General features: G+C 43.9%; 1 protein-coding gene and 1 long non-coding RNA gene across 4 annotated transcripts in view; one reads left to right on the top strand and one right to left on the bottom strand.

The window, feature by feature from the left end:
• The window catches only part of Gm30489, a 146979-nt gene that overhangs the window by 75187 nt on the left and 59219 nt on the right, over positions 1–12573 (top strand). The window lies entirely within an intron of this gene.
• The window catches only part of F13a1 (coagulation factor XIII, A1 subunit), a 183067-nt gene that overhangs the window by 31999 nt on the left and 138495 nt on the right, over positions 1–12573 (bottom strand). For both annotated transcript variants that reach the window (NM_001166391.1, NM_028784.3), the window contains 1 exon segment: positions 6727–6880. In NM_001166391.1, the coding sequence (NP_001159863.1) occupies positions 6727–6880 (154 nt within the window).

Genomic DNA, 12573 nt, shown 5'->3' on the forward strand with positions numbered 1-12573 from the left:
AAGGAAAGGGAGGAAGAAAAGACAAACATGGTGGTATGCGTCTGTAATCTTTCCACTTGGGGGTCCAAGGCAGGAAGATAGTTCAAGGACAGCCTGAGCTACTTAGTGAGATTCTGCCTCAGAAACCAAGGGATGGGAATACAGCTCAATGAATGAACCATTGTTAGCATGAACAAGGTACGATTCCATACACAGCCTTTCAAACACACACATACATACATACACACACACACACACACACACACACACACACACACACACACACACACAAGGTGGGGCTGTGCTCAGACCCTGACTACCTGACAAGCTGTAGCATAGCAGTACCTCCAAAGTTTGAATAAAGTACTTGGCTACACAGGCAGGCTGTTGAAAGTGCAAAAGATGGACTGCCCTTCTCTTTTCTACCCTAATCATCTCACTCCATAGCGTCTTTCATGGTAGAGAACAGAGATGAAATGATGGAGGCAAAAATTCTTTGGCTTATGAAAGCTAGGTATGAGAATGGCTGGGTGCGGGAAAATCACTTTAAGATAAGAATGTTGGCTTTTCTAATTGTGCTAATTTAAAGATGTTATCTTCTACTATACTAAAAATTAAATCAGATAATGAATAACTGAATTCAATAATGGTGGGGAGGGTAATGGATGCTATAAACTATCACTAAATGCTAATTACATGGCAGGCCATGGAATGTGTGCCTGCTTGCAACAGCTCTGCTAAGCCCCATAACAACTACAAGGTAGGCACTATGAATACCATCAGTGATATAAGGGTATGTACATTACAGGGCTGTGTGTATGTGCGTGTTATAAACTTCTTTTGTCAAGACTGTGAGAATGTGCCAGAAACAATCAGTCTAGAACTAGAATTGGCTCCAGCATATGTTAATGAAGCCAATGGAGGAAGACAGGAAGGGAAGGAAGGAGGAAGAGCCCAGCCTTGAAAGTTCAGTAAACTACTTTATAGCAGTGATCAACTGGCAAACAGGTCCGTGAGAAGGAGAACATTAACAATTATCACTTTGGATGAAGGCCAAGTATGCATTTAGCCAAAGCACAGGAAGTCCATTGGAGCAGCAAACCAAGAACCAGAGAGGGGAGAGAACCAAGAACCAGAGAGGGGGCCTAGGGAGAGAGGAGCTGAGCTGGCCCAGGTGAGAGAGAGAGGCAGAGCGAGGCTTGCTCTGAGCAACCTGAGAGGCTGGTCTGACAGCGCAAACTCCACCTTCCTCCTGTCCAGTGAGTGGGCAAGTTGCTGGCTTAAAAAGATAAAGCTATCTTTTTACTGGTGAGCCAGGCTTTGCTTTCTGAGATGCCTTTGAGTTTTGTAAGAGCAGGGTCTACCTTACCTTTCTGGACACTATGGTGTTAACTAGTCCTTTCATGTTGGATGAAGCACCCTCTCGTTGTCCTGGCCATAATCTTAATATCCTCTCCTCCAAGGTTCTCATTACCCTGAGAATGCAGCCCCAGACCCCAGTCCTCACACCAACGAATTTCTAGTTTTCTTTCCTTCTCCTCAGAACAGTACTTGCCCTGTGCTATGTCACCTTCCTCTGGAGACACAGACTCCAGAAGGGCAGGGATGGATGCCATCTGTCTTGCCACCTTTGTATCACTAGGACTGTGTCCCTGCAGGCACTGAGGATCTGGAGGAGGGACACTTGCAGGTGTCAGCACAAGGCAGAACTTTTGTCACTATAACTGTTGTGGAGTGTACTCAGCTTAGCTGACCCATAATAGCACAGCCCTGTGACCACCCCTTTGGCTATGTCACAACTTTGGAGTCCTGGAGACAGACATTGGGCTAAGTACCACTCAGAAAGAGTCTTTCACTCACAGGTATAGAGGGATAAGTGAAGAGCTATCATAATATAGATTTGTAGATCACCAGGGCTGGGACAGACACTTGTCATGTGGAACCTGAAGACATGATATATGAAACACCCATAGATTCCCTGGGAGGCACAGGAGCCCTCTTTTCAGCACAGTGGGTAAAGACAAGGAGGCATGCAAGAGCATGGCTACTCGGAGACTGTGGCAGCTGCTTATCTGGCTGTTGTATGTGACAGCTGTGAGTGATCAGGCAGTACAGCAAGAGGGCCAAAAAATCCACTAGCAAGGCTTTCTGGGTTATTGCTGGATCGTTCTGAAGGCACCGGGAAGACAGTAGGCTATTTCCTCTGCTTTGATGGGCTCAGGCTTACATGTCACAGAGTGGCACTTTGTGGAGAGAAAGGTTTACACTGAAGAGGGGGGTTGTAAGTTTGGCTAATTTTCTGGGCAAAACCAGAGTCCGAAATACTCTGAGCACTATGGTAGCAATGATAGCATGACTATTAGAAGGTGAAACTAACTCATACTGGACCTGCATCATGCACCAGGCTCTGTGGTAAGGTTTTCTTCGCAGGGTGCTGCTTTAGTCTCCTAGCATGGCTATGGAACCAGAGAGAAGAGGTGAACTTCACGGCTGTTTAGATTGGGCAAGTAGAGGATTTGCTACCTAATTCTGTGGTAGCAAAATGTGGGTGCATAGTGGTTGTCTTCATTGGGGTAAAGGTGAAGAATGAGTGGGCAGGGCAGGGGAGTGAAAAGGAGGAAGAGGAAGTACTTTGGGACAATTCAGCTTCAAGTTTTTGTGTCATACATAAGGCCTGGGGTGAGATGATTTGGGAGTGGTCACTACATCTGTGAGAGTCAACCACAGCTATCCAGGAAGAACTGCTGTGCAGTTCCGAGAGGCTTCGGGGGTATTCTGTTTGCAGATAGGGTCCAGAGGAGAGGAAGGAACAGACTAGATATAATTCTCCACCCCATTTTCCAGGTCTCTCAAGATGTCGGATGGCAGATGAGGAAGAGCACAGAACAGGCATGTGTACTAGAGTGATACAATGTTGTAAATGGTTTTGTCAGGGGAATTCATCTGAATATAGGAGATTGCTAAGTGCTTTTTGGAGGGAGGGAGGAGGGAGGGAGGGAGGGAGGGAGGGAGGGAGAGAGAGAGAGAGAGAGAGAGAGAGAGAGAGAGAAGCAATAATGGAGCAATGGACGGAGTAAAGAGGAAACACCTCCAGATGCCACCATGAAAGAGGACATATCACCTCAGAACATTTTCAGAATTCTGGTTTTCAAAGCTTTAACATTTCTTTATCTCATAGTTTGAAAAAAAAAGTTAAAACTGATACAATACGTTTTAGCTGAAGTGAAAAATAATCTCTCCACAATTTAACCGTTTGTCAGTCCATCCCTACATTTTGTATGATTTCTTTTTCTGTCCTCATTCATCTCCACATTTTAATGTCCACCTTGGTATATGTAGATGATTCGGAGAAGTTATAAAAGATGCGCTCTGAGACCCAGAGGGGCAGATCCATAGCCAGAAGCAGTTACTGCTGGCATTTATTGTGTATTTGGAGCAGACATCAATAATCAATCCCTTTCCCCGTTACATGCCGATGGAGTCCCCAGAGTTTCAGAATAACACTCCTCTGGGCTCTTTGCTCAGTTAGAATGTGATGTATGTGTGTCATTCTTGATGAAGAAATGAGCTTTCCACTCAAGATCAAATCTTAGCCTAGAAGGTGGTTGAAATGTCTCTCACAACTAACCACACGTATTAGGAGTTCTAGTTGGTTCAAAACACCCATCACTCTATCCCTGAGTCTCACCTTCTTGCTAAGGAGTAGGACCATGGACCTTAGTAGCCTTCCTCATGGTGAGCTGAACAATATGTCTTAACCTTTGTATATCATAGGCCAAACCCCAGTTTCTCTTTCACAGGTGTGTGTTTTCTTCTCTTAATGGCTGATCCTGCCCCATTCCTATTTAGCCTCCATGGTCATCTCTGGGGCTGACAGTTAATGGTAGCTGGATTCTGCTGCATGCTTTCGTCTCTTTCCAGCATCACTCCCTGCTCCCCCTTTCTAGCATCTGATCCCAAGGCTAGCACTGCTCACAAGGATGGTGAGCTCGCCTCTCATCCACCACTCATTCTCTACAATCTAGCAGCAGAAAAGAAAAGCAGTTTATACCACTACTCTGCATCATCCATTTTAACCAAAGAACTCTTTCCTCAAATTCTTATTTATTCTTTGGATAGGAGTTTTGGTGCAGGGACTCAAAAGAGGCAAATGCTCTCCTACTGTGTCCAGACTCAAGGTTTCAGCCACACCGAATACAGTAGGTGTAATTCAGTGTGTTGAATAAGTGGATACATCATAATCTCATAGCATTAAGGGGGTCAGTTTATCAGAATGGGACCAACTGAATTGTTCCATCCATTCTGCTCATACATCAACATGGTACAGACAAGGTTTGTGTCCTGAATATTGTGAGCATTTCAGAGTCCTTTCTGGCTGGGTGTCCTCTGTACCTGGGTCATCTGTCACCTTGTGTCATATTACCTCCCTTCTGGCATGACAAGGAGTGGACACTGCTTTCCTCCACAGGAAGCACACAGCAGGCATGTGATGTCCCCAGCCGCATGCAGGTGGGTGTGCTGCAGGGTTAAAAGCAGGCTGCCCAGTGGCTGGTGTGGACCCAGCTAGTTTCTTCCCCCTCCTCTAAGGAGTTTCCTTTTGCTTTCCAAATTGATTTCTTTACATCTCTGTAAGAGGAGGCATCACTTGCTTGCTTGGCTTTATTGTGTTTATATCATTTTTAACTTTCTTTCTAGAGAAAAGTCAAAACACCGAGGAGGGAGAGATGTTCTTCTTTTGTGTGTTTCTATTGTGCAGGGGGTGATTACCAAATGCAGAGAGACTGAACCATTTCAGAAAAAAACAGGAAACATTCACGGGTTCAGATGACAAAAATTCTAAGCTTCAACGCTGCATACCCATTGAGGTTTAGCAGGTTTTGTCTTTATAATGCAAATCACCTTTGTAAATAGGAGCAAGGAGGCAGTAGAAAACATTTAAAACAAACCCTGTACGCGTTAGCACTTCAGGAATGCCAATGAATATTTAGTATATGCTAATTAGTCATAATTTTTACTCATTCACTAAAATAAATGCCACTCTTAAGAATCTCTGGGAGAACCATTTCCAAAAGATACTGTGTCTTTCTGGTTTCAAGATGGCTAGCATTCTTGCCTGGCTGGCAGTGGGTGTTCTAAGCTAGAGGGGACATTGAGGTCTAGATCACCCTAAACTGCTAGGACTGTTTCACATTTCCTATCTTTGACTATGGTTCTGCTTCCTGAAACCCCATTCTGATTTCTTTTTATTTACTTATTCATCTATCTATTTATTATTAGATATTTTCTTTATATACATTTCAAATGCTATCCCGAAATTTACCTATACCCTCCCTCCGCCCTGCTCCCCTACCCACCCACTCCCGCTTCTTGGCCCTGGCATTCCCCTGTACTGGGGCATATAAAGTTTGCAATACCAAGGGGCCTCTCTTCCCAGAGATGGCCGACTAGGCCATCTTCTGCTACATATGCAGCTAGAGATACGAGCTCTGGGGGTACTGGTTAGTTCATATTGTTGTTCCACCTATAGGGTTGCAGACCCCTTCAGCTCCTTGGGTGCTTTCTCTAGCTTCTCCATTGGGGGCCCTGTGTTCCATCTTATAGATGATTGTGAGCATCCACTTCTCTATTTGCCAGGCACTAGAAGAGGGAAGACCAATGGGTGGATACTTCATTCCTCCTTAGAATAGGGAACAAAATACCCATGGAGGAGATACAGAGACAAAGCTTGTAGCTAAGATGAAAGATGGACTATCCAGAGACTACCCCACCCGGGAAGCCATCCCATAATCAGCCACCAAACCCAGACACTATTGCATATGCCAGAAAGATTTTGCTGAAGGGACCCTGTTACAGCGGTCTCGTATTCTGGTTTCTTCAAATGAGGTCCTTCCCACTCTGCATTTCTTTGGGCTCTTTTGATAGGACTCAGTGTGTTTCCTTGTTCCACAGTCTTCTCTTAAAATGATCATACTTTTTGTGTGGGGACAGAAACTGTGTCCTGTTCACTGTTAGGACTGTGGGGACAGTACTGCTTTCGATGTAATTGAACACAATACTGCCGTTTGGAAAGTACTCTACAATAAAAGTTACCAGCCCCTCACCATAAGGTTACTTTGTAATTGAAACTAGATTTCAATCTAATTGTCTTAAATTAGTAAGATTGTACTATCTTAACAATCTATCCTATATATCAGAAGATTTCCATGACAACTCAATGGAACAATGTGCTAAAAATAAACCATAAAGTACTCAGCAAATGTGAGGTAGTTTCTTACATTTCTATTATTTAACTAAGTTGATATAATGCAGAGGGTGTGTTCTAATGGGATTACTTTTTTTTTTTTTCGAGACAGGGTTTCTCTGTATAGCCCTGGCTCTCCTGGAACTCACTCTATAGACCTGCCTCTGCCTCCCGAGTGCTGGGACTAAAGGTGTGTGCCACCACGCCTGACTGGGATTACTTAAAAATTAAGGCTCACGTAAGCAAGAATACATTCTAGACAGTCTATTGAAATAGAACTAGAAACAAACTCACTTCACAAGCTATGGAAAAGAAATTTTGCTCAAAACAAGCAAGCTCACTAATGAAGAACTGTGAGTGTCTGCTGCTTATAAGAGTTTATGTTTCTGCCCTTAATGTCAGATGCTGCTGATGCCAGAGCATCCTCTGGAACATATTTCATCTTGACAGTGAAAAAGTACTAAGTGGATTTGGGGGGGGGAACACATTTGGCTGTAGTAAATTACCTTCTTGAAATTTGTAAGTATCCGTGATATCCTGCATGCCATCTCCTCCAATTTGCTTGGTCACAATTAGCTTCCCGATATGGGTGGCATCCACGGCTTCCACCACGTGAGTGCCATCTTGCTTAGCTGTGATGTAAACAAGATCACTGTTGACCTGGAAACAGGAGAGAAGAGCATTATCCATCACCAGATGTTTTTGTTTCCGATTGCAGTATTTATGATCGCTCAAACATGTAATTACCATGGATGCTCAGCAGTTGGTGAACAGGTAAACAAAGGTGGCACACACAGACAAGGATGCTATTTAGCCATACAACACATACAACCCTATCATTTGTAGCAGTGCAGGCCCTGCTGGAAAGCATTACGCTAAGTGAAATAAGCCAGATCCAGAAAGGCAAACACTATACATTCTCACTTACTTGTGGAAACCGAAACACTGGCTTTGAAGAAGAGAACAGAACAGGGTTACTAGAACCAAGGAAGTGAATGGGAAGGCATGAAAAAAATTCAGTCAGAGGCACCAAAATTCAGTCGGAGGGAAGAAATGCCTTCTGAGTTTTCTATGGCTCTGATTAATGCAATCTGTGATAAATATGAGAATGTTAAGAAGAGTATACCGAATGGCAGAGAAACACCTGAAAAAATGTTCAACATCCTTAATCATCAGGGAAATGCAAATCAAAACAACACTGAGATTCCACTTCACTCCAGTCAGAATGGCTAAGATCAAAAACTCAGGTGACAGCAGATGTTGGCGTGGATGTGGAGAAAGGGGAACACTCCTCCATTGTTGGTGGGATTGCAGGCTTGTACAACCACTCTGGAAATCAGTCTGGCGGTTCCTCAGAAAATTGGACATAGTACTACCGGAGGATCCCGCAATACCTCTCCTGGGCATATATCCAGAAGATGTCCCAACCGGTAAGAAGAACACATGCTCCACTATGTTCACAGCAGCCTTGTTTATAATAGCCAGAAGCTGGAAAGAACCCAGATGCCCCTCAACAGAGGAATGGATACAGAAAATGTGGCACATTTACACAATGGAATACTACTCAGCTATTAAAAAAATGAATTTATGAAATTCCTAGGCAAATGGATGGACCTGGAGGGTATCATCCTGAGTGAATTAACCCAATCACAAAGGAACTTGCACAATATGTACTCACTGATAAGTGGATAATAGCCCAGAAACTTAGGATACCCAAGATATAAGATACAACTTGCCAAACGCATGAAATTCAAGAAGAACGAAGACCAAAGTGTGGACACTTTACCCTTTCTTAGAAATGGGAACAAAACACCCATATAGAAGGAGTTACAGAGACAAAATTTGGAGCTGTGACGAAAGGATGGACCATCTAGTGACTGCCATATGCAGGGATCCATCCCATAATCAGCTTCCAAATGCTGACACCATTGCATACACTAGCAAGATTTCGCTGAAAGGACCCAGTTATAGCTCTCTCTTGTGAGACTATGCCGGGGCCTAGCAAACACAGAAGTGGATGATCACAGTCAGCTATTCGATGGGTCACACGGCCCCTAATGGAGGAGCTAGAGAAATTACCCAAGGAACTATAGGGAACTGCAACCCTATAGGTGGAACAACAATATGAACTAACCAGTACCCGGGAGCTCTTGTCTTTAGCTGCATATGTATCAAAAGATGGCCTAGTCGGCCATCACTGCAAAGAGAGGCCCATTGGACTTGCAAACTTTATATGCCCCAGTACAGGGGAACACCAGGGCCAAAAAGGGGGAGTGGGTGGGTAGGGGATTGGGGGGGTGGGTATGGGGGACCTTTGGGATAGCATTGAAAATGTAAATGAGGAAAATACCTAATTAAAAAAAAAAGAAGAGTATAAAGTTCGCAGCAGTAAACTGATTGAAGAACAGGGGTTATTGTCATCATTTGTCACCACACACTGCCATCTCAAACCACACACAGATGCACAAACACCATGGCTCAGTTAGGAAACAAACAAACAAACAAATAAAAAAAGCAAATTTCTCATCTCTAAAATCTTTAGTGTTCTGTGATGTAGACATCCAGGGCATAGAATTGTTGTGTTCCCTTCTTCAAAGATAGTGAAACCACAGGACAAGCTCCTTTTAAAATCATTCTGGGGCTAGAGAGATGGTTCTTTCCATAAAGGTGTGTGCCAGTCAAGCCTGAGCCCTGAGTCTGAGTCTCAGAACCCATGTAAAGATGCCAGAACAGAACCAAAATCAGACTCCTCTGATTGCCATAAACATGCCATAGCATGCATGTGCCTCATCACACACACACACACACACACACACACACAAACTCACACACACAGAGATACACACACACATAGACACACACATATGCACACAGACACACACACATACACACATAGACACACACAGACACACACACACACAGACATACACACCAATAATAATAAAGATGCTTAGAAACTCATGAAGGGGAATCCACTTTGGATTAGCCATGACTCGGAAGAATATCTGAGGCTATAACAATATCAGTGAATTTTTCTTTTCTCTCTCTCTCTTTCTTTCTTTCTTTCTTTCTTTCTTTCTTTCTTTCTTTCTTTCTTTCTTTCTTTCTTCCTTCCTTCCTTCCTTCCTTCCTTCCTTCCTTTCTTTCTTTCTTTCTTTCTTTCTTTCTTTCTTTCTTTCTTTCTTTCTTTCTTTCTTTCTTTCTTTCTTCATTATCTTCCTGTTAAATTCAACCCTGTTTGGGGAAACTGGAAATATCCAGTTCATTCCTTGCCTTTCTGGACCCTGCTAAGCTGGTGAAGGGTTTGCAACCTACTTGTAGGAAGGGAGAAAAGTCAGTTGGATGGCTTCCTGGAAAGACTTCTAACTGAACTGCTAGATAAGGGCAGGGGCACATAGGAGAATCTGCCCCTTTCCTCCCTTTCATCAGGAGTGACATACTGCTTGGAGCTGTTGTCTACCTGGGACAGAAAAGCTTGGTTATCCCTGAGAAGCTGGTAGAGAGGATGGAGGCTTGCAGGCCCAATAAGCCATTTAGAAAGGGACCAACCTTGGACTGCCAACCTCAGGATTTCTTACATAAGAAAAAAAAAAAAACCTATTGGTTTCAGTCGTATTAAAGGTGTCAATTGTAGCAAGATGTATTTTAGTTTAAATATGTAATTAAACCATCCTGGAGGAATTCAGTCAATTCCTGGTGATTCAGCTTGTAAACGAGGCTGTTTGTAGAAATTTGAGACAGTGCCTTGGGATGAAGCAGAAGCCACCCTCATCCAAGGTTCCGTGTCCCTGCTGTGCTTTGTAGAGGTAGTGCTAGGTCTGCCTGGAAGGCGATTCCAAGGGTCCCTACTGTGGGGCATATAGTCCCCATTTTGGAGCTCTATGTATTATCAGGGGATCAGGTAGGAAACAGCCACACTGCCAACGGTCATTGGTATATGCCCTCTCTCAACTTAGCTCCTGTCCCTTTAAGTGAGGTAATAAATGTGCCTTCCTCACAGGATTCCTGGCAGGATTAAATGAAATAAATGCATGTGAACTACTTACCATAGTGCCTGGAATAGAGGTAACACTCAGTAAATGTTATCAATAATTATATATTATTTAATACCTTTCTCAGATAGCGTCCAAAGTGCCAGAACCCTAATGTTGAGCAAAATAGATTTGGTCCTTCCATTATAGAGTGGACACAGTGGAAGGGGAGATTTGGGGAGTCACAATCACCCAGGGAAACTTAAAGAAACAAGTAGATGTCTGATTAAGGAGGTTTGGGGGGGTTCTAAATAAATTATATTTTAAAATTGGCCTTAGGTGACCCTAATGAATACCCAGGCCTGAGACCTTCTGGAATCCAGTCCTCTAAGCACAGTGAAAAGATAACACCAAGATTCTTTGTCAGCGCATGGACTAGTGTGGAGGTGGGCAGAAAGAGGAAGGAGGAGGGGGGCTGTTTCCCTATGTAACAGGTTGAAATGTGCAAGGCCCAAAGGAGTCAATGAGCTGAAGGAGGACGGAAGGAAGGAGGAAAATGGGCAGATGCAAAGGCCTTTCAAGGTCCAGAGAGATGTTGGAGTAGCTGTGAGAAACCAGGGCTCTGACGCTGGGTATGGACCTGCAGGAAGTCCTCTTAATCACTGAGAACTTCAGGTCTGCTTTCTGTAGCATGAAAACCAATCACCTCTGTCTCACTAGTTTCATAGGAATCTTTCTGTCCAGAGTGAGATAAGATCTATGTGAACGTGACTTAAAAAGTTTCGAATTGACTTAAACGGGCATGGCCATTATGGGCTAAAGGTGAGAACATGATGATGTACTCCTAACTTTAAAACATGGGGTTAAAGAGAACAGCTTTCCGTACTCCCACATAACATGTTCTGAATTCACACGACTCTGGCCTCTGCTAAGGGGAGTGTAGTGAGCACTGGGTAAATGCCCACAGTGTTTCAAGACATCTTGTCGGTGATGACCGAAGCCCCAAACCTCGGTCTCCAAAGTTTGTATTATTCTATTTGCTAAGGATGTCAGCACCAAGACTCATCAGGGCAAATGAAGTTTCGTGGGCTGGTGACAGGGAGCTGTTGGAGAGGTGCAGTCCCTGAGCCAATCCGTAGCTCATATTCTCTGTCTTGACTTTGACTGTTCCACAGCCTTTCCCTCTACTCTTCACTTTGTCTAGTCATGACCTTGTCCCTTTGACCTTCACTTTGGACTTATAGTCCATCGCTAGTCCTAAACCTTTGACCCAGGCTAGCCCATGACCCTCTCCCCTTGAACTTTGCCCTGAGATAGCCCTATAATCTTGAACTTCATTGTATACTTCCTCTCCCTCCTAGGTATCTACCAGGCTTGGGGCTTGATGGAAAGAAAGACTGAGATAGGACACCTGAAAGCTGAGCAAGAAAGGTCAGACAGTCACCTGGGAACCATTTCTCATTTGGGGATGTTTCAATGAGCTTCCTGAGAAGGCTAACATTCCTTTTGTAGGAGGCACGATAGTCGAGATGGCGGTTTCCCTACTTTCAAGCTCTCAGGACAATGAGGACAAGCCTAATCCCAACCCTTGCCACAGCCCACAGTTTCCCAGGAGGACGAGGTCAAATGTGAAGTGATTAAGTCCCGGACTCTGCTCACCTAAGGCTGAAGAAACTTAACAAGAGCTGAAACCCCAGGCAAGCTCAACAACACTGTCCCTTGTGGGAAGAGGAGAGGAAGTAACAGGAGGCAGAGCTGGCATTTCCAGATGTGTACCAGGGGCAGAGGCAAAGTGACACCAGCATGCTTTCAGTCCAGCTGCTGGGGTGCTGTTTCTGTATCCATGTTTAAAGGTGAATAATCTAAGTGCTCAAAAAGGGGCAGGTGAGAGGCCCCGGTCTCAGCCAACTGCCTAGGCTACAGCGTGATTATATACAGGTACGCTGCAATGAATGACTTCCAGCTGTGCTACTTTCTCTGAACGTGGGCTAGATAATGACTTTGATGGAAGGGTTGGTATGTAGATCAGTACTATAGTATAGTAATAGTATAGTATAGTATAGTATTGTGTTTTTCAACTTGTGGATTGCGGCCTTTTTGGAGGTCTAATATCAGACATCCTGCATATCAGATATTTACATTACAATTCATAACTAGCAAAACTACAGTTATGAAGTAGCAACGAAATCGTTTTATGGTTGGGGGTCATCGCAACATGACGAACTACTGTATTAAGGGGTCACAGTATTAGGAAGGCTGAGAACCACATAGGATTTGATGTTTGTTTTTAAAGATTATTTATTTGTTCATTTGTGTGTATCGGGAGGGGCATCAGTGTAGGGCAGAGGTGCTTGCAAGAGTCCATTCTCTCCTTTCACCATG

The sequence above is a fragment of the Mus musculus genome, chromosome 13, assembly GCF_000001635.26.
Source record: "Mus musculus strain C57BL/6J chromosome 13, GRCm38.p6 C57BL/6J".
NCBI lineage: Eukaryota > Metazoa > Chordata > Mammalia > Rodentia > Muridae > Mus > Mus musculus.